Source organism: Arachis ipaensis, chromosome B2, assembly GCF_059453495.1.
Source record: "Arachis ipaensis isolate K30076 ecotype BB chromosome B2, ASM5945349v1, whole genome shotgun sequence".
Lineage (NCBI taxonomy): Eukaryota > Viridiplantae > Streptophyta > Magnoliopsida > Fabales > Fabaceae > Arachis > Arachis ipaensis.
This window is the reverse complement of record NC_142437.1, coordinates 16,110,830-16,132,691: the sequence shown is the minus strand read 5'-3', so window position 1 is coordinate 16,132,691 and position 21,862 is coordinate 16,110,830. Positions and strand designations below refer to the sequence as shown.

The following is a 21,862-nucleotide window of genomic DNA, read 5'->3' as shown; positions in this document are numbered from 1 at the left end:
AAGCTGGTGATAAGATTTTAAACTGTGAAATCATGTGTTGTTGCTTGAATTTTAGAAGAAAGAGCAATGTAATGTATTCCTATTTATGATTCCATAAGACCAAGGTTAAATTAACAATTCAGGTGGAGTTAAGTTTTGTTTATGAGTAATTAAATGCACGAAACAAGAATAGGATTGCTAATTAAATTTGGAATTTCTTATTAGTGACTTGTTAAGGTGCTGTTGTTGTTATGCTGCTGTTTTGTTATGGCACTGTTGTTGTTATGCTGCTGTTTTGTAATGGTTGTTGCTGAATGCTACTCTGTTTTGCTGAAAACTTACTCTATTTTGTAATATTATTGAATGCTGTAGGCAGAATTTAGGTTAAGAAAACTTACTCTGTTTTGCTGAAAACTTACTTTGTGTTGTTGTTTTGTTAATGCTGAAAACTTATTCTGTTTTCTTGTTTTGTTAATGCTGAAAACTTACTCTTCTTGGGTTTTGGCTCCTGTTTTTAATTGCTGATGGCTCCTGCTTTAGGTTAAGAACATGGTTAATCATTGTAGTTACTGGTTATGTTGGTTTTGCTAGCTTTGTTTGTAATTGTTGGGTGAAGGTTTAATGTTTTGTAATTGATGGCTTTGTTTTCTAATTGCTGGTTTTGCTGATGGCTCCTAATTTTTTTGTTCAAATTTGCTAATGGCTTTGATTTGTAGTTGCTGGTTGTACTGGTTTTGCTGGCTTTGTTTGTAATTGCTGGGTGAAGGTTTAGTGTTTTGAATGTCTGATACTCTGATTTGTGATTTCTGAATCTGAAATTAATTAAATAATTGATTTTGTGTTGTTGAAATTGTTGATTAAAATGGATTTGTTATGCTGCTGTTGCCGTTTTTTAATTTTTAAGTATGATGTTTCTGAATTTTTATTGAAATAGTTATTGATTTCAGGGTTTAGAGTGATTATTTGTTGCTGGTATTTAACTTTTGTTGCTCTTAAGTTCTGTTAAGTTGCTACATTCAAACTTGTGCATTGGCCTATTCATCTTCACTTGCAATAACAAAAAGCTTCTCATTTGATTATCCATTAACTACCTCATTTTCTGGTACCATTCCTTTTGTTATGGCTTTAGCTGAAAAAATTGGAGGGGCTGGATGAGGAGACATTGATGCCTCAGAAGACACCACCACCATCAACATATCCTTGTTACTTGAAGGTTTCTTTAGCACAATAGTTGAAATCACAATCATAATTACATAATATGTTTAAATAATTATCCCAAAAAAAAAGAAACTCACAAGAATATCTTGAGATTTTGATGATTGATAAATCTTTATGTTGACATTTAATATTTGAAATTTCTTTATACTATTTAACTTGAATTTGTATATTAATAAGATTATATGAATTTGATTGATGACATTTAATGTAGTTTTTTAAATTTGAAAACTATTTTAATATTTATATTATATTATAATTATATTTTAGGATGTTTATTTATAATTTATTTATTATTTTATTTTAAAATAGTTTTTTCGATTGAACCACCAATTAGACCGACTAAACCAATAACTAGAACGATTTGATAACCAGTCCGATTTTCCGAACCTTACTGCAAAGTATATATACATGATGGAGTCAATAGTATTTTTTTTAAAGTGCTGCTAAAATATGTACACTACTTTTTAAAATTTTATCTAGTAAATTTTTTATTTTATTTTTCAAATTAAAAATATTATTTTAATTTTAATAATATTTTTTAAATATTATTAAAATTTTAAAACCAGCAAAGTCATCATAATTATAAACATCATAATATATATATATATATATATATATATATATATATATATATATATATATATATATATATATATATATTTCAAATTTTAGTGGCCCACTTATTCCCACAACTATATGAATATAATAACTAAATCTATCCATATATATATATATATATATATATATATATATATATATATATATATATATATATATACTAAAATTTGAAAATGCCCGAAATATACAATAATATATTTATTTGTCCTCATGTACTATTAAATTTGACCACAGTATATTAAAATGTCGTAAATATTATTATTTTATTAGATTTAATTTTACTAATACATAAAATTATTATGTTAAATTAATTTCAAATTAAATAAAAATGATCTTATTAAAATTATTTTAATATTAAATTTTGAAATAAATTACATAATAAAATATAATTATAACAATTATTGTTATGTTATATATACTTTATTTTTTTACTTTAATGTCAACATTTTTTGAATTCGTTAATATATATATTAAAATGGAACATGTTATAATATATATATAAACTAATTAATAAAGTCACCAAAAAAAAAAAAACTAATTAATAAATTCTTGAAATCTAAAAACAACATTTTAATTTGAAACAAGAAAAAAGAAATACAGCTAAATGAGAAGCATGGTCCAAATTGGAGAACCAACATCACATGAAACTAAAAGAGGGGATCTCCAAAAGGAGAAGAAATTAAAACAAAAAAGCTTAGAAAGAGAAGAGAGTTCTTGAGATTTATAGTGTTCCAATCCGGAGAAGAGAAACCCAGCTTGGCACGTCTTTTCCTTGCTCTCTTTGGTCTTGTCTTCACTGCAATGGTGGTGGATTGCCGTGTATACCTGGCACAGTTGAAAATAATTATTTCATTATTTGAGGAATGAGATATATATATGTTAAAAAGGAAGATAAAATTTCCACTAAGAAAAAAGGGACACTTTATTTTTGGAACAACATAAAAAACTAGGTTATATATGGATAATCATGATCATGATCACCATTAGTATCATCCCCGGTTGATGGGTTTGGAGGTCTTTTTGGAAGCATTTGCATGAACTCATCTTGTAGTAATGGCCTCCATGCTTCTCCATATTTAGGAGAACCAATCAAAATCACCAACACCGTCACTATAGCTATCAACACGAACCTCCTATAATTGTTAGAGAATGACGACATGATGAGTTCCTCGTATATATGTATCTTATGTTGTCTGATCTTGATGGGCTTGAAAGCTAAGCCAAAAATTTGTGAGAGATCTTAAGTGAAATGATCAACGTGTGATGAATATTACACACACATATATATATAAATATAAGGTTGCCGCGTGCTGCCAATTCAATATCATAAGGGTAGGTAGATTTAGACTATTGGGAATGAGAACAATCTTTTTTGAGTTGACTTTGAATTGATGAATAATGTTAGTGGTTTGAATTCAGTAGATAGAAGCTTACCGGCGATTTCGAATTGAAGGTTAAAACTTAAGCTAAAACTATATAAGGTTAGCTATATATATGTTTTCCTTTCTGATTTTGATGTCTTAGATATGTAAGGCAAAAATATTGAAACTTACAGAAAATTATGATCAAAGCCATATAAATATATAGTTTGTGAATACGGTAACTATGGTAGATTTGGTCACTACAACGAATTCGGGCTGAGGCAACCCTTTAAAAACGTTGCTTATAATAAGAGAAAGTGTTGCTTTGATAAAAGACAACACTTTCCGACAAAAGGCAACGCTTTTTGGGGGTTGGCTATACGGCCGTTACCTTTGGTCTAAGGCAACGCTTTTGTATATTAAAGGGAACCCTTTTTTTGGCAACCTTCAAAAAACGTTGCCTTTTCCGCAAATAAAGCAACTCCGCGAAAGGGTTGCCTTAGAGCACCCAAACACAACGCTTTATATGAAACGCTATGGCAACACTTTTTACGAGTTGTATTTTCTAATATATAAAGCAACACTTGTCTAGAGTTTTTTAAGTTGCTTTTTCATATACCTAAAGCAACACTTGTACAAATTTTTTCAAGTTGCCTTTTCCTCCATCTAAAGCAACACTTGTCCAGGTTTTTTTAAGTTGCATTTTCATATACCTAAAGCAACACTTGTCCAAATTTTTTTAAGTTGCCTTTTTTATAGACCTAATGCAACACTTATGTAGGTTTATTTATAGTTGTCTTTTTTTAATACCTAAAGCAACACCTTATTAAATTTTTCTTAGATTCTCTTTTTTAATATCTAAAATAATATTTTTTTTATCTTTGTTATATTTATATGATATTTGAAGAATATATAACACCCGCATTTGAATAAGATAATAATATATATTGCATATATATATAGAAAGGTCTTCCAAGTACCAATTAACATATATATACTTGCTAGTAAGTTACCAAGTCAAATAAATAATAAACCTAAGTAAGCAAAATACATGTTTTTCTGCTAATGAACTTAAACAAAAAAGAAACTAAGTTGTCCACTAAAAACTAAGAAGACTTTGTGCTTCACCATTGTGGCAAGAATTGTCTTTATGTCTTCAGAAAACTTCCTCCAACAATAAGAAAGCTGTAGTCAAATTTAAATGAACAAAATAATTATAGTCAAAACATCAGCTATACAATAATATGTATACTCAAGTGGTACAACAATTTAGCATACATATACCTATTCATGATTTGGTATATGAGTCGATGGAGGAGAATGCCGAGGAACTAAATTTGGATCTTGTGCACTATTTGCAGACGATTGCTTAGATCGCAAGAGAGAAAGCGCTTCATCAACATTCATACCAGGAGAAGTTTGTTGCAACATAAGTTTCACAATATCTTCCAATCCTTGCAGTCGTTGCTTATGGTCATCTAATTCAGTTTTTAAAGCTGTTACCTTCTCTTCACTTTGTTTTTTGATTTCATCTATTTCTTTATTTTTCTTAAGAGAAGTTTTTGTAACAGTTCTTCCATAACATCGAACTCTTCCTGGATTCTCTTTACCAAAAACTTTTTGAAATGCATTAGTAGGAGTTTCTCCAACTTCTTGGAGATCATCAAGTTTATCCTATACACACAAATATATGATATGTCTATTTTTAGTGATAAAAATTCAATGAAAGAATCCAAAAACCTATTGCTAACTAATAGGGACAGCAATCCAAAATAGCCATAAAAGAGCCATAAAACAGCAGTCCATGATAGCCATATAACATGGTTGTAAATTGTCACAGAACAGCAATAAAATCAACCATAAAACAGCCATGAAATAACCATAAAATAGCAGTCCATGATAGCCATAAAACATGGATAAAATAGCCATAGAACAGCAACTAAATCAGCCATGAAACAGACATAAAATAGCCATAGAACAGCAACTAAATCAGCCATGAAACAGCCACAAAATAGATACCACAAAACATAGAAAGCAGCAAGTCAGCAACCATGACAACCACAAAACAGTCATAAAGTAGATACTAAAACAACAACCATGATGGCCATAAAACAGTCATAAAATAGCTGCCATGACAGCCATAAAATATGCATAAAATAGCCATAAAACAGCAACTAAATCAGCCATGAAACAGCCCATGAAACAGCCATGAAACAGTCGCAAAATAGATACCATAACAATAATCATGATAGGTATAAAACAGCAAAAAAATAGCATCCATGACAGTCATAAAACAACTACTAAAACAAGAAAATTATAGAGGAACTTACAATAACAGCTTGTGTTTCTACATCAAGTGTTTTCCCTTTTAGTCCATTCCGAGTTGCAACAAACATTTCAGCTTGATTTGGTTCCTCTTTGTTCTCTTTTTTCTCACGCTACAGATCAAGATAACAATTACAAAGTCATAACATACTAAAATTAGGGAGAAGTAACAAGTAGAGAATTTTAACTCAAATGTGACCTTACCAAATTAACACACACTCTTGCAAAATTGATTGGGCCCATTTTATGCCTCCATTGTTGCTTCTTGCGATTTTCAGAATTTATAACACACATAGCCTGTGTTTAAAATAAACAATGATGAAAAAAATATAAAAATTGAAAGAATTATACTTGATCATATCAAATAATAATAATTGAAATCCTCTAGCTCACTTTGACAGTTGGAATACTCCAATATGCAATTAGCTTCCGAAATTGTATTTCTGGAATTTCCAAAGGACGATTCACCAACATATCCTCAATATTTCCAGAATAGGGTTCAAAATGCTTCTTTTTTATTCTTGTTTTGTAACGCTTCCATGCTCCTTGAACACCAGTCATCACCCATAACTTTGAAGATTTTGGAAGAATGAACTTTGACTACAAACACATCAATTTCATCATATCATATGCATAAAATAATTATTAACATATGGCATAAACATAAAGATAAATGGAACTTACATTAATATACTTCCAAATGCGCTTTTTGATTTGCTTAGGCACAGCTTTCCAATTAGTGTACATCAAGGTAATAAAATCACTATTCCTTCCCATTGTTCCAATAAAATTAGTTAAATCCTTCACTCTTTGAGCTGTTGGCCCCACGGCTGCTCCCTGATCAAAAGTCACTTCCTCCCTTTCTTCCCAAGTTCTTGCATAAATCTTTAGGCATCTTGTTTTTCCACGAGTCTTTTTAACCTTTGAAGTATCTAAATTAAAAATTGAGAAATAGTACAAGCTTTAGGTATGGAAAGGGCAGCCCCATGCTCATAGATAAAAAGAAAATGTAAAACAAATAACAACAAACTAAATTACATCACCTTCTACATGAGCCTCTTCCATAACTTGATCTCCTTCTACATCAAAATTGTCACTTTCATGTTCACCAATATAATCTTCCTCAGACGGGATATGAACATTTTCTCCATTATTTGGGGATGGCCTAGATCTAGCATCCTCAGAAGTTGGAACTTCATTATGCTCCTCTTCTCTTTCCACATGAATTTCTTGGTCACCCAAAAAAGCATCAAGAGTCATTGCTGGACGCTTTAAGTTATTTTTTAAGTTTGTCAAGTTAGCTGGTTCTTTTTCAGTAGCTCCAGCATCCTCACCAATTGACTCAAAGTCATCTTCCTCTTCTCTTTCCACTTCTACTCCTTCTGTATGTAAAAAGGCATCAAGAGCCATTGCTGGACACTTTGCCTTACTCTTCATCTTCTTAGGAATTAGTTGTTCTTCTAGTTGAACATTACTCCTCACTTGGTTTTGGGAAGACCTCAAAGACCGGTTCATAACATTGTCTACAAGTATTTTATTTCTCCCTTCCATTGAATTCTCCCTACTATATTTGTCTCCAATTTCTGAAATTTTTCTCCTGGGCTGTTGTGCTATTTTGGCTTGATTACTTCCTTTATCACCTTTGGTTATAAAATTCCGAACTAGTTTCGCAGCAGAAGATACTTCCTTCATTTCAAATTCCTTAACTTTTGCATGAGCTTGATACTTTTTTACCAGTCTTTTCCTCTTTGAAGTTGCTCCGTTTTCCATTAAGTTGCTGTATAAAAATATTAAAACAGCCATGTAAATACAATTGCATATGCATCTAATAAGGGGAAGAGGTAAACCGTAACAAACAATTACCAAATTCTATATCACAATATTCAGCAAATCATGTTCAAAACTGCTAACATAAAGCGATAAATCTGACTTATATACCATAAAAGAGGGAAACAAGGAACTCAAAAAGTTTTCGGAATCATATTCTTCACTTAAAAGGCAGAAAAATGCAGAAAAATTCAAAATGCAGAAAAATTCAAAATGCAGAAAAATATGTCCCACACAAACTCATAATCAAGATGTAGAAAAATTCAGAAAATTCTAAGAAGCAACAATCAGAACATAAAAGAGGAAAAACAAGTTGAAAACTGCTAACATAAAGCGATAAATTTGACTTATATACCATAAAAGAGGGAAACAAGTCACTCAAAAGTCTTTAGAATCATATTCTTCATCCGATCCTGTGTTATACTCTTGGGAAAAATAGACTTCTTTTGCGACATCGACCAGAACTTCATTCAAATCATTCCTTACCAAGTCTACTTCACCATCATCATTAGGTATAGAAGGAACCGTCGAATTATCAAATGGCTCATTTTCATAAGTATCTTCAGCATCAATGGCAACTTGATCACTTATGCTAAATAGGTCCCTTGGAACAGTCTTCATTACATAATGTTTATTTTTATCAAATGCATCTTGCACATAGAAGCATTGGTGCACTTGACATGCCAACACAAAAGGCTCTTCCTGATAGCACTTTTTGTTAAAATGCACATATGTCGAGCCATAAGCATCCTCCCTAGCCTCATACCAATCACATTTGAACAATGTAACCTTAAAATTTCCATAGTAGTCCAACTCAATGATATCATTCACTCTACCATAATAAGAAACGTTTTCATGAATTGGATTTGCATCCTTTGTGCTTGCAAAGCTTGTCGTTAATGCTACTAAAGTAACACCACTATTTTGTGTCTTGCGTCTTACCTCACGTTGCCTAGTGTGAAATCTATATCCGTTGATAAAATAACCAGAATATCTTTTTGCACATTGGGTTGGTCCTCTAGAGAGCTCTTTTATCCAATTTGGAACATCATGCCGCAAAGCACGTGTTTTAAACCATGTAGAAAAGTTTTTGCTATGGTTTTTAGCTCTCATCCATCGTGTTCCTTGTTGATAAGTCTCATGCTCACTAAAACTCAAAAGTATAATATTTGTAAGTATAAAACAGACCTATCAATTTCTAATTAAAATACCAAAATATAGTAGAATTAGTATGAGTTACCTAACATAGTCGTCTATCTTGTGACAATTCAATAATATGTAGCTATGAACTTGCTCTCGGGACTTGTCATCAAGGAGAAAAGGTTCACCTTTCTTTGCACCCAAAGGAACACCTCTTTTTGGAAATAGATTCGAAAATGCATCTGTAGTTTCCATCATAGAATTATTAGGTGCATCATTATTTCTGGGTTGTCTATTCAATTTTGTTTGGACACCAGAATGTAAGTAACGCGAGCAAAATGTCAAACATTCTTCAACCAAATATGCCTCTGCAATAGATCCTTCAGGACGACTTCTGTTTCGAACATAGGACTTCAAAGTACACATGTATCTTTCGGGAGGATACATCCACCGAAATTGAACTGGACCTCCCAATCTCACTTCATTAGCCAAATGAATAGGCAAATGAATCATTATGTCGAAGAAAGAAGGAGGAAAGATCCTCTCTAATTGGCATAATGTTGTGACAATATCCTCTTCTAATTGATCTATCTCTTGTAATGTGATAGACTTTTGACACAATTGACGAAAAAATGAGCTAAGTCGAATCAAAGGAACTGCAACTTGATCTGGAAGTATTCCTTTGATAGGAATTTGTAACAAATAGTGAAGCATGAAATGAGCATCATGAGTCTTATAACCAGATATTCTTCTCTCCAAAAGGTTCACACACCGAGAAATATTTGAAGCAGAGCCATCTGGCAACTTTGCTGTCTTCAAGACGTCACAAAAAATTGACTTTTCAGCATTGGTCATTGAGTAGCTTGCCTTTGCCAGCTTCACCTTTTTCCTACCATTTGTTTTCTTGGGGTGAAGGTTCTTTCGAATGCCCATTTCTTGTAAGTCATATCGAGCATTTGTGTGATCTTTTGTCTTGCCAGAAATATCCAAGAGAGTTCCAAGAATACTATCAACTATGTTCTTTTCTATGTGCATCACATCTAAATTGTGTCGTGATGTATTATACTGCCAGTAAGGTAAATCAAAGAATATTGACCTCTTCTTCCATGGACCATCTTTCTTTGGTTTTAGCTTCCCAAATGAATTATCCACATACTCCAACTGACTTAAAGCTTCAGTACCCGACAATAATGGTGGAGCTTGCCTATATTCTACTTTTCCATTGAAAGATCTCTTATTAGCTCTCCATGGATGATCCTCGGGCAAAAAGGCACGATGACCCATATAGCATGTCTTGCGACTATATTTAAGATAGTTAGAACAAGTCCCATGGTTACAACAAGGACAAGCTAGCTTCCCTTTTGTACTCCAACCAGATAGCATTGCGTAAGCCGGAAAATCACTAATTGTCCACATAAGAGCTGCATACATTTGGAAGGTTTCATTTTTTGATGCATCATATGTTTCCACCCCAACCTCCCACAACTCCTTCAACTCCTCGATCAAAGGTTGCAGGTAAATGTCTATATCATTTCCTGGTGACTTTGGTCCAGGAATTAGCAACGACAACATAAAGTATTCCTGTTTCATAGACATCCATGGCGGCAAATTATAAGCCATTAAAACAACAGGCCATGTGCTATGAGATATGCTCATGGTTCGATATGGATTGAATCCGTCACTTGACAAGCCAAGTCTCACATTACGGGGATCGAGAGCAAAATTTGTATGACGATTGTCAAAGTCCTTCCATGACTGCCCATCAGCGGGATGCCTTAACTTCTCATCTTTTCTGCGTTCTTCGTCATGCCACCTCATGCTTTTAGCTGTTGCTGAGCACATGAATAGTCTTTGAAGCCTGGGAATTAGGGGAAAGTGTCGCAACGTCTTCACAGGAATATTGTGATATTTTTTTGAAGGCAAAACATCAGCTTCAACTACAGGATGCACAATCCAACGCGAAGCGCCACATTCATGACAAGATGTGTCCTTCTCGTACTCTTTCCAATATAGCATGCAATCGTTCGGGCATGCGTCAATCTTTTTATAGTCAAGACCTAAGTCTCTCACCATAGTCTTGGCTTTATTGAAAGAAGTAGGAATATTTAAGTTAGGAATAGCCTCTTTTAGCAACTCCAAGAGAGAAGTAAAAGAGGCATTACTCCACCCATGTTGACACTTTAACAAGTATAGTCGGATGGTGAAAGACAACGTAGAAAACCCGTCGCAACCAGGATACAGTTCTTTGCTAGCCTCTTCAACCAAGTTATAGAATTTCTTTGCATCTTCATTCATACCTTCTTTTATCCCTTCTGCTTGTGCCACATCCCGAAATCTATCGTTCAACAAGGCGTCCATGTCGTCGTACGAGTTAGTCTCACTCTCACTGTCAATCTCATTATCGCTATCGCTATCAACATCCATGCCGACTACGCTTTCCCCATGATGAATCCATCTCGTATAACCATTAACGAATCCAAAGGCAATCAAATGAATATAAATTGTTTGTCTTTTGTGCCACAAGAAATTACAACACTTTGCACAAGGGCATAAGATTTCCTCTCCTTGTGGGTATCCGATGGAGTAAGCAAAGTCTAAGAAGTCATTGACACCGTTACTAAACTCAACTTTATCTCTCGGTAAACTCATCCAATCTTTCTCTAGGTCTTGGGAAAACCTAATTATTCATATATTATTACTACTATTTAACTAATAACCATGTAAATAATAATGTTTATGCACAGTAAGTATATAAATTCATAAAAAAGGCACATAAAAATATTATTATTAAAATTAAGAAACAATGAAAAAGACACATAAAAGACATTCAACATGAAAAAAAAAACTGCACAAAGGTCATAATATACATATGAAAACATACAATTATAAGTAAGATAAAAAAAACTTACGGAGTCATGGCTAAACAAATTGCAATCTTCAAGTCCTAGAATGTCCACGAATGTTCTTCAAACTCCTCTGAAGCAATATTTCTGTATAACAGAGGAAAGTATCAAATTTACATAACAAATTTGCTTACTCATTGAAAAATGCTGCACTTTCAAAAAAAATTACTGGAAGAAAGAAACTCTGGGTCCGATGCCAAATATTTGAAATGGAAAATAATATTCCTTCCTTAAAAAATAGAAAAAGAAAAAGAGTAATATTATATTAATCTGAGAAATAAAAATATATACGTATATATAACTTGTAATAAATTAGTCTTTGACCTACTGGAAGAGACGTTAAAAAAAAAAGCTAGTTATTTTTCGTACCCACTATATATCTATGTGTCGATAAGCTAACACGGAAGATAGTTTTATGCTTGAAAACACTCAATATGAAAGTATCAAACTGCTCCATTAACTATATCACATAAGAACACAAAATATATAATAAAAGAAATGAAGACTTAAATGCATCTTAAATGTTCCAACTTTTTCCACCAGTATTGTTGCCATCCATCTTAAATGTTCCAACTTTATAAAATATTATTAACAGAGAAACCACTTAATTATATATTTGAAGTACTAGTAATGCAATCTAAAAATATATTGTTAGAGTCACTACTGTCTAATTCATTAAGCTTGCTTATGTCATTATAATTCAATAAGTGTGCCAGTAACCCTTAATTATTTATCAACCACAAACTTAAGTGTCTATCTACTTGTTTATTAAATACATGCATGTCCCAGCATTTTTAGTTTGCAATGTCATGACTACATTTACAAGAGCATTTTAATTTGGAAAACACATTCGGTGATTAAGCAAGCAAGAATTCAATTTTTCTTCTTCTTACTAGACTATTTCTGAATCAAGCTCTTCTAAAAAAACCAAGGTTGATAAAATAAAAAAAAAATAAGACTCCAATTACAAATTAAATAATATGTAAGCTTTTACTTTTCACTTTATCTATCTTCTCAATTTATAAATCTTTCTCCTGCAAAGATAAAATGCAAATTCTGCCAATTGCAGTGAAGTAGTTGCGCAATGACTTAAAAATCTAAGGACACATCAACCAGCCAAAATTATAAGATGGAAATGCAAACCATAAGTATCAGATTACAAGAAACAACTGCAAATATCTAAAGGAATGGATAGAAACAAAGGAACATCTTACTCTTGAGATACTTTGTGGTATTTGAAAATGTCTTCAATAGCTGAAACATTTTCAGGAAAAAGATAGATAGATAAGAGTCAATGTATTGTACACAGTAGCTAATCTTTCAAAAGTAGTAAACCAATATTAAAAAAGAAGGTATTTTAATAGGCGAACATCCGGTATTTTCTTTTCTTCTACAAAGGATACAGATACCTCTGCATGGCATATAGTAAACTCTACAGCCCCAGCACCTAAGTCATATCCGTGTGTCAAAAACAATGGTCATTATAATTAGAGAAAGTATTAGGATGCCACATATATCCATCCTTGAACCTTAAGCCTGATATAGAACCTAAACAACTTGTAATTGATTATCAATATCTGTACAATTGGATGTTCTTTAATGCAGAGTTTCAATTTTTCTGCATGCTGTTACATTTCAAATGTCGTCATTGTTTTAAAAGATAAGTTACCACATTTTATGTGACAGGTTTCGGTGCATGCTTAATAATTACTAAATTCTCAAACACAATGTAGCTTTATTCATAAATTGGTTAAGATTTCAAAAACACAAATTCGTGAACTAACTTATTTCTTGATAATTTTATTTGGAAATAATATAAAAACTGCTAAATAACCATGGGAGTTCCCAATGCAAGTGTGAATTGACCCTTGAATAATTCTTGTTCACCGAAGATAAATTATTCAAAAAAAATTGAAAGCAAACCCCTAAATTCAGAATTATTAAGAAGCCCCAAAAAGACATGCATTCAGAAATTCGATTTACATACTAAAATTCAGAACAGTCCCAATTCTTCATTCACAATCAATGCATTCAGAATATTCATTCCATAGTAAAATTAAGAAGCTTTCTTACCAACCTGATGTTGAAAAAAATCTAAGTAAGAAGCAAAAGATGACTCTATACTTGATATATGCCTCCAATTTTGTTTTATCTCAGTTCATATTAAAAGTTATAGAGAAAATCCAAGTCGCTTGGTGTAGGGCCTTAAAGATTACAATTCTATTTGTGTCCTACATGGGAATTAAAATTTGAGACAAAAATTGTAGGAAAGGCAGAAAAGAACAACAAAATAAGAATTCAAAATGACGTGTCAGCATATTAATAATTCAAATAAAATTCAGTGTGCACCATACTTTTTGTGCACCAAACCTCCATCACCCACAAAAAAAAATCAGCTTGGTAACGACAAAAACGAAAAGATTGTAGTGTTTTCAGTAGTCACACCGCATTTGAGGATCTTGAACTAGAACAAGAACCAAACCCTGCTACTGTTAATTAGGTGTCAACCACACATAGAGCACCCAAATGGAAGCTGCATTAAGCAGTCCACTTGCTCTTTCACCCAACCATGTTTTCAATGCATCTAATCCCGGTACCACTCCTTCCGTGATAAGAAAAAGAGAAAAATCAATAAGAAAAGTTCATACCAAGTAGTCAATACTGGTGGTTCAGAGCATGAAGGCACTGGACAATTCTCTAGTATCACGCCTGGTCTCATCAACCGCAAACTGCTTCTTTCCGTACCTTAACCAAGCTTTAAGAATAGAAGCTGCAATAAAAATATAATAGTGGGAATTTGTTTAACCAGGGTCAAAAAGATGGAACTGAAAAAGCACCAGGAAGATGTTGATCCACATGAAAACTTCAGAAAAATTGAAAGCAAACCCCTAAATTCAGAATTATTAAGAAGCCCCAAAAAGACATGCATTCAGAAATTCGATTTACATAATAAAATTCAGAACAGTCCCAATTCTTCATTCACAATCAATGCATTCAGAATATTCATTCCATAGTAAAATTAAGAAACTTTCTTACCAACCTGATGTTGAAAAAAATCTAAGTAAGAAGCAAAAGATGACTCTATACTTGATATATGCTTCCAATTTTGTTTTATCTCAGTTCATATTAAAAGTTATAGAGAAAATCCAAGTCGCTTGGTGTAGGGCCTTAAAGATTACAGTTCTATTTGTGTCCTACATGGGAATTAAAATTTGAGGCAAAAATTGTAGGAAAGGCAGAAAAGAACAGCAAAATAAGAATTCAAAATGACGTGTCAGTATATTAACAATTCAAATAAAATTCAGTGTGCACCATACCTTTTGTGCACCAAACCTCCATCACCCACAAAAAAAAATCAGTTTGGTAACGACAAAAACGAAAAGATTGTAGTGTTTTCAGTTTTCACACCGCGTTTGAGGATCTTGAACTAGAACAAGAACCAAATCCTGCTACTGTTAATTAGGTGTCAACCACACATAGAGCACCCAAATGGAAGCTGCATTAAGCAGTCCACTTGCTCTTTCACCCAACCATGTTTTCAATGCATCTAATCCCGGTACCACTCCTTCCGTGATAAGAAAAAGAGAAAAATCAATAAGAAAAGTTCATACCAAGTAGTCAATACTGGTGGTTCAGAGCATGAAGGCACTGGACAATTCTCTAGTATCACGCCTGGTCTCATCAACCGCAAATTGCTTCTTTCCGTACCTTAACCAAGCTTTAAGAATAGAAGCTGCAATAAAAATATAATAGTGGGAATTTGTTTAACCAGGGTCAAAAAGATGGAACTGAAAAAGCACCAGGAAGATGTTGATCCACATGAAAATTTCAGAAAAATTGAAAGCAAACCCCTAAATTCAGAATTACTGAGAAGCCCCAAAAAGACATGCATTCAGAAATTCAATTTACATACTAAATTTCAGAACAGTCCCAATTCTTCATTCACAATCAATACATTCAGAATATTCATTTCATAGTAAAATTAAGAAGCTTTCTTACCAATAAGCAGAGGAGGAGGAGGAGGGGGGTTACAGCCCTTGCGAAGAGGAGAAGGCGAGACAGGGGAAGAAGTGGAAACGGGAGAAGGAGAGGGGTTTCTCGAAGAGGAGAAGGCGAGACAGGCCTTGCAAAGAGGAGAAGGCGAGACAGGCCTGTAATTGGAGCCGAGATAGGAAGAGGGGGAGCCGTGGAGCAGCGTGCGTGGAGGACAGCACCGCGCCGATGCCCGTGGAGGAGAGCACCGCGCCGACACCCGTGGAGGAGACCACCGCGCAGGAGCCCGTGGATGAGAGCAACGCTCCGACGACCGTGAAAGGGAGAACTGCGCCGTCGCCATTTGGAGTGAAAGCGATTGAGAGTTGCGGTCGATGAGGAGGAGAGCCGCGATCGGTGGTGTGGCTGTCTGCGTTATGATGTTAGGGTTACTGTATCTCTGATGAAATGAGGAAGCTAAGTGATGAAGGAATGAAGTGATGAACTGATGAAGAGCATTGTGTCTTTTTTTTCCTTTTTTTTATTTTAAGTTATTTGATTGAAAAATAATTGGTGGGAATATGAAAAGTTTCCCTCTAAAATTTGTAACTGTTTATAATTTTAGGCAACTTTTTATAAATGTTATTTATTTAATTTTTTTTATAACTTTTATAAAATGTTGTTTTTTTATTTAAAAATGTTGTCTTAAATATTTTATATCGTAACATTTATTGAGTGTTGTTTTAGATATCAAAGACAACAATTTTTGTGGGTAGCCAAAAATTTAGTTATCTTAGCCTTATTCAAAGGTAACACGTCAAAAATGTTGTCTTTGCCTATCTAAGGCAACTTTTGTTAAATGTTACTTCGAATAAGGGTTACCTTAGGCCAAAAATGTTGTAGTACCGTTTTATGTAACACCCTACCACACAAAGCTTTACGCTTAAGTCGTAAAACAGAGGTGATGTGGTATTACGACCTCTAAAATAAAATGAGTACATATAATAGCAGAAAAATTATCATATGCTAGGAGCCTTGAAGAATAGAGAGAATAAAAATCGCAAAATAAAAGCGCAACGCTCAAGGAACGAGTTGACTTGCGTGCTAAGAAAACCATATCTACTAAACATAAGATGACAGAAGTAGGAATAGAGTGCCAAAGATACAAAATAACAAGCTCCTGACTCAGCCTGCGAAGTCAAGACTGGTCGGAGAATATTTACATATATATACATACATATCCAAAACCCAAAAGTACATATACACAATTCTACCTCTCCATAAACCTCTAAGAGGATCAAAATAACAAGTTATGCGGAGAGAAAACCAAGTACATATATATATATATATATACATCATAGCATAACAAAATAACCCTGTAACCACTCCGCTTCGAGAGTCCAGACGCCTAACGAGATGCCTCTCGACCTGCATCTGAAAAACAACAACATAGTATGGAATGAGAACCAGAGGTTCTCAGTATGGTAAAGGTGCCACACACATAATATATAAGGTCCTGGGAATGCCAGAGGCAATCCTAAAACGCCGACACTCAGATTGTAGAGCTTAAAGTATTAAACAGAAGCCATAAAAGGTGGGTTTTCTAAGAATATGTAAACCTGACTTAACTTAACCTTAAACCTAAATCTCATACTGCCATTCCTCCATACCTCCAACTCCATCATGCATTTTCACAAACAAATAGACAGATAAAGGCAAACACAAGAAGGTTACAACTACTGCAGGTAACAAATACACATTTAGCATGGCAAATACAGAAAAGCACACCCAATTAACGCACAAGCAAGTAATTCAAGTAATATGCATATGATGCATGCCTGTCCTATGGCTGATGAGGCTCATCTGTCGGTTATCCAGCCAACCCGACAAGTTTGAATTGTCCTTAGACGGTCTCCCGACGTGCATCCCCAAGAGTCTATGCATAGCTTTTTTTCATATAGTCAATATTGCTCAATGGGGGAACCATTCCTGGGAATTTATATAGTGCCCGGTCACACTTACGTTGTAGGGTCAACAGAGTATCGAGTTTTCAACCTGGTACATGTGGTGGCAAGCCACGACACTTAATCCAGGGAATCTCGTATCTCAGATTATTCAAATTCATAAGCCATTTAAATAATTCAATTAAAATTCATCAACATCCACATCATTCTCAATCGCATTTCATTCCTCATCATACATCAATCATATTCAATCCTTATCCTTCATTATCACACCTCCCATTCCGTCCATCAATAGTTCCAATTCAAAACATAATTCATTCTTTTCTAAATGAATCAAACTTAAAACATGCTCATTTTCTTAATAACTCAAAATCAAACCATATAACCTTTAAACCTAAATCTTTTTAAATAATCATATAAACAAAATCTCTAATTTTTATAAAATTTCGGCAGCATCTCCTCTAAAACTCGGATTTTGCCACCCTTTTCAGGTCCAAACCTACTTTCTTTTCAATTCAACATACCCTTCCTCATCATCATAACAATCACCACAATAAATCTACCTCAGATAAACAATTATACTCATACAATATTCAAATCCAACAACCCAAAATTCAACTAAGAATCATAGTTCACAAATCCTAGGCTTTTAACATAAAATACCTCATTATCACAACAACCTCCACAATAGTTATACCTCAAATCAATAATTCACCAAATCATTAGTTAATCAACAAGCACCAAACCAACCATGTTCATCAACAATAACATTCAACCATAATTCTCTCCAAATTAACATAACAACATTCACCATCCAAAATTAATAACTAATTATTCAATAAACTTCAACCAAATATATTCATCGACAAATTACTAAACATTAAACATACACCTGCATTCCAACTTATTCTATGGTCGTCTAGCCTAAGTTTTCACAGAACATTATATATTAAATGCAAGAAACCTAAACCATACCTTGGCCGATTTTCACGTAATGACCAAAGCTATTTATTCAAAACCAAGACAGCCCCTCAAAACTCAACTAATCCGCTTCCTCCAAGTTCCAGTATTCACAATTTCAAGCTCCAATTATTTATTCACAACATAATACACATTCATAACACATATATATCCAATTTAATACTCAAAGCTCAAATTCAATGAAAATAAAATAGAATTATCGCATCCTCACCTTACCCAAGCTTCACATAAGCAAGAGTGAACGTTTTACTCAAGCTAATTGGATCCTAAAACATCAAAAATCAAATAAATTCAACACCCCTTCTCAAAACTCGAAAATTGGGGGAAATGAGAGGCTGAAGTGAAATAGCAAGTTACCTATAAAATTGTTTCGGTAGAAATGTAGAGCTCAACGCGGTGGACGCGTAGCCGCAGATGGTGCGGCGATTGGAGCTCGGACGGAGAAGTTACGGGGATCGGAAATTTACGTGAGGCTTACGGGAATGTTTCATTCTTCTTTTCCCCTGGGAAGCTTTCAGCTTCGTTTACGTTGAAATGAGGGGGACGAAGGCTTGGGTTCACTTAAAAGGGCTGGTCCGGTTGGACCGACAACCTGGTTCGGGTCCGGTTCAACCGGTTCGGTCCGTTCGGTCCAATTTTGGACCATTTTTTGAAATTGGTGTCAAAATTCTCGTTTCGATGAGCTCTATTCTAATTTAATATAATATTTACGTTTCTAATCCTCCTTATTAAAAACTAATTTATTGACTAATTATCTACTAATTTAACCGGAGTTTACATCCTACCCACCTAATAAAGAATTTTGCCCTCAAAATTTAAATCTTGTTACCTGAAAAGAGATGTGGATAGTCCTTTTGCATATCTGATTCGAGCTCCCAGGTATGTTCCTCGATACCAGCTCGACTCCAAGCTACTTTTACCAATGATACTTCCTTTTCGCGTAATCGTTTAATATTAGTATCATCAATTCTCACTGGAATTACTGGAAGTGTTAGATCTTCTCTTACTTGGATTGGTTCTGATTCCAGAACATGACTTGCATCAGGAGTATACTTTCGAAGCTGGGACACATGGAACACATCGTGCAAATTCGAAAGATACGGCGGTAAGGCAATTCTATAAGCCACTGGCCCAATTCTCTTCAGGATCTCAAACGGTCCAATATAACGGGAATTTAGTTTCTTAGTCTTAATACTTCCCACTCCAGTGGTTGGTGTAACTTTCAGAAAAACATGTTCCCCTTTCTCAAATTCTAAAGGCTTTCACCTCTGATCAACATAACTCTTCTGGCGGCTCTGGGCTATAAGCATTCGACTACGAATCTTCTTTATCTGTTCAGTCGTTTCAGCTATCATCTCAGGCCCTAATAAACTCCTTTCTCCAGTTTCATACCAACACAATGGAGATTGACATTTTCTGCCATACAGAGCCTCATATGGAGCCATTCCGATGCTCGCATGATAGCTATTATTATAAGCAAACTCTACTAATGGCATATACCGATCCCAACTCGCCAGCTGGTCCAAAACACAAGCCCTTAGCATATCCTCCAAGGTCTGAATAGTTCTTTCTGACTGACCATCTGTCTGAGGGTGCTACGCAGTACTCAAGCCTAACTGAGTCCCAAATGCATGCTGAAAAGCTCCCCAGAACCTTGATGTAAAACGGGATCTCTATCAGATATAATAGTAGAAGGCACACCATGTAACCTGACAATCTCTTTGATATACATTCGAGCCAATTCCTCCATTGTGCAACTTATTTGGATAGGAAGAAAGTGAGCTGATTTTGTCAGTCGATCCACAACCACCCAAATTGCGTCACAACCAGACCAGGTTCTAGGCAAACCTATCACAAAATCTATTGCAATACTCTCCCATTTCCATTGTGGAATCTCCAAAGGCTGAAGGGTCCCTGATGGTCTCTAATGCTCAATTTTAACCTTCTGACACGTTAAACATTTAGATACATGCAATGCCACATCATTCTTCATACCTGGCCACCAGAACATCGCTTTCAGATCTTGGTACATTTTAGTACTCCCTGGATGAATTGAGAACCCGCTCTTATGAGCTTCCTTCAAGATTCTCTGTCGCAGGTCTCCAATATCTGGCACAACAATTCGGTTATTGAACTTCCACAAACCATCCTGTCCTTCTGACACTTTCCACTGTTTCCCCTGTTCGACTGCTGGTAATACCTTACGTAACGCCTCACTGTCTCGATGAGCCCTCAGAAGTTCTGATTTAAAATCACTTGAAATCTGCAACTGACTCAAACATAGGATTCCAGATTCTTCTCTAATTCCCAAATTCAAACCTTGGAATGCCTTCAGTAACTCTTCCTCCCGTAGCATCATCCAAGCTGCATATAAAGACTTCCGACTCAAAGCGTCTGCCACAATGTTCGCTTTTCCTGGGTGATAATTCAATTCAAAATCATAATCTTTCAGAAGCTCCATCCACCTCCTCTGACGCATATTCAACTCTTTCTGCTCAAAAAGATACTTCAAACTCTTATGGTCTGAGAAAACAAGAAACTTAACGCCATAGAGGTAGTGCCTCCAAATCTTTAAAGCAAACACAATAGCAGCAAGTTCTAAATCATGTGTCGGGTAGTTCATCTCATGCGGCCTTAACTGCCATGAGGCGTATGCTACAACATTCTGGTGCTGCATCAGAACACACCCCAACCCTTTCAGAGATGCATCACAATACACTTCAAACGGTTCACTTTGTTCAGGTAATACCAATACAGGTGCAGTAGTCAACCTGTGCTTCAATGCTTGGAAAATCTCTTCACATTCCGGAGTCCAGATAAAAAGCGTATCCTTCCTAGTCAATTTAGTTAAAGGTAAGGCGAGCTGTGAAAATCTCTTAATGAATCTGCGATAATACCCCGCCAAACCTAAGAAACTCCTGATCTCTGTCACTGAAGTTGGTCGCTCCCAATTCATCACTGCTTCCACCTTAGCAGGATCCACAGCTATCCCCTGCTTACTCACCACGTGGCCAAGAAACTTCACTTCACTCTTCCAGAACTCACATTTAGATAACTTAGCATATAACTTCCTGTCTCTCAGAATTTGCAGCACAGTTCGCAAGTGTTCAGCATGTTCCTCTTCAGACTTAGAGTAAACAAGAATGTCATCAATGAAGACAATAACAAACTTGTCCAGATACGGTCGGAAAATCCTGTTCATATAATCCATAAATACTGCCAGGGCATTAGTTAACGCAAAAGACATCACTGTATACTCATAATGACCATAACGCGTCCTGAAAGCAGTTTTCGGAATATCCTCGTCTCTAACCCTTATCTGATGATACCCGGATCGCAGGTCAATCTTAGAAAATACACCGGAATCCTGTAACTGATCCATTAGATCATCGATTCTAGGCAACGGATATTTATTCTTCACAGTGATCTTATTCAATTGCCGATAATTGACACACAACCGCATACTTTCATCATTCTTCTTTACCAGTAACACTGGCGCTCCCCACGGAGAAACACTTGGTCGGATAAAATGCTTACCCAACAGATCTTCCAGCTGAGCTTTCAGTTCAGCCAT

At 34.8% G+C, this 21,862-nt stretch overlaps 2 protein-coding genes across 2 annotated transcripts; both read right to left on the bottom strand.

Moving 5' to 3' along the window:
- Positions 1-4,343: 4,343 nt before the first annotated feature.
- On the bottom strand, positions 4,344-7,304 carry LOC107636656 (uncharacterized). Its single transcript, XM_088505194.1, has 7 exons — positions 6,545-7,304; positions 6,186-6,433; positions 5,895-6,101; positions 5,706-5,798; positions 5,507-5,614; positions 4,461-4,850; positions 4,344-4,361 (listed from the first exon to the last, which is right to left on the bottom strand). The coding sequence occupies exons 1-6, from the start codon at positions 7,302-7,304 to the stop codon at positions 4,461-4,463; spliced, it is 1,806 nt and encodes a 601-aa protein (XP_088361320.1). The 3' UTR covers positions 4,344-4,361.
- A 402-nt stretch (positions 7,305-7,706) lies between these two features.
- Positions 7,707-11,117, bottom strand: LOC110271528 (uncharacterized). The gene is made up of 2 exons (XM_088505679.1): positions 8,569-11,117; positions 7,707-8,475 (listed from the first exon to the last, which is right to left on the bottom strand). Exons 1-2 carry the CDS (start codon positions 11,115-11,117, stop codon positions 7,707-7,709), a joined length of 3,318 nt encoding a protein of 1,105 aa, XP_088361805.1.
- Between the last annotated feature and the right edge of the window lie 10,745 nt (positions 11,118-21,862).

Excerpts from the sequence above, each read along its gene's own strand:
- LOC107636656 (XM_088505194.1), bottom strand. The coding sequence starts at position 7,304 with ATGGCTGTTTTAATATTTTTATACAGCAACTTAATGGAAAACGGAGCA. Across the intron at positions 6,102-6,185 it reads GCATTTGGAAGTATATTAAT|TCAAAGTTCATTCTTCCAAA; the intron begins GTAAGTTCCATT and ends ATGTGTTTGTAG. Across the intron at positions 5,799-5,894 it reads GGAGTATTCCAACTGTCAAA|GCTATGTGTGTTATAAATTC; the intron begins GTGAGCTAGAGG and ends TTTTAAACACAG.
- LOC110271528 (XM_088505679.1), bottom strand. The coding sequence starts at position 11,117 with ATGAGTTTACCGAGAGATAAAGTTGAGTTTAGTAACGGTGTCAATGAC. Across the intron at positions 8,476-8,568 it reads AAGATAGACGACTATGTTAG|TGAGCATGAGACTTATCAAC; the intron begins GTAACTCATACT and ends TTTGAGTTTTAG.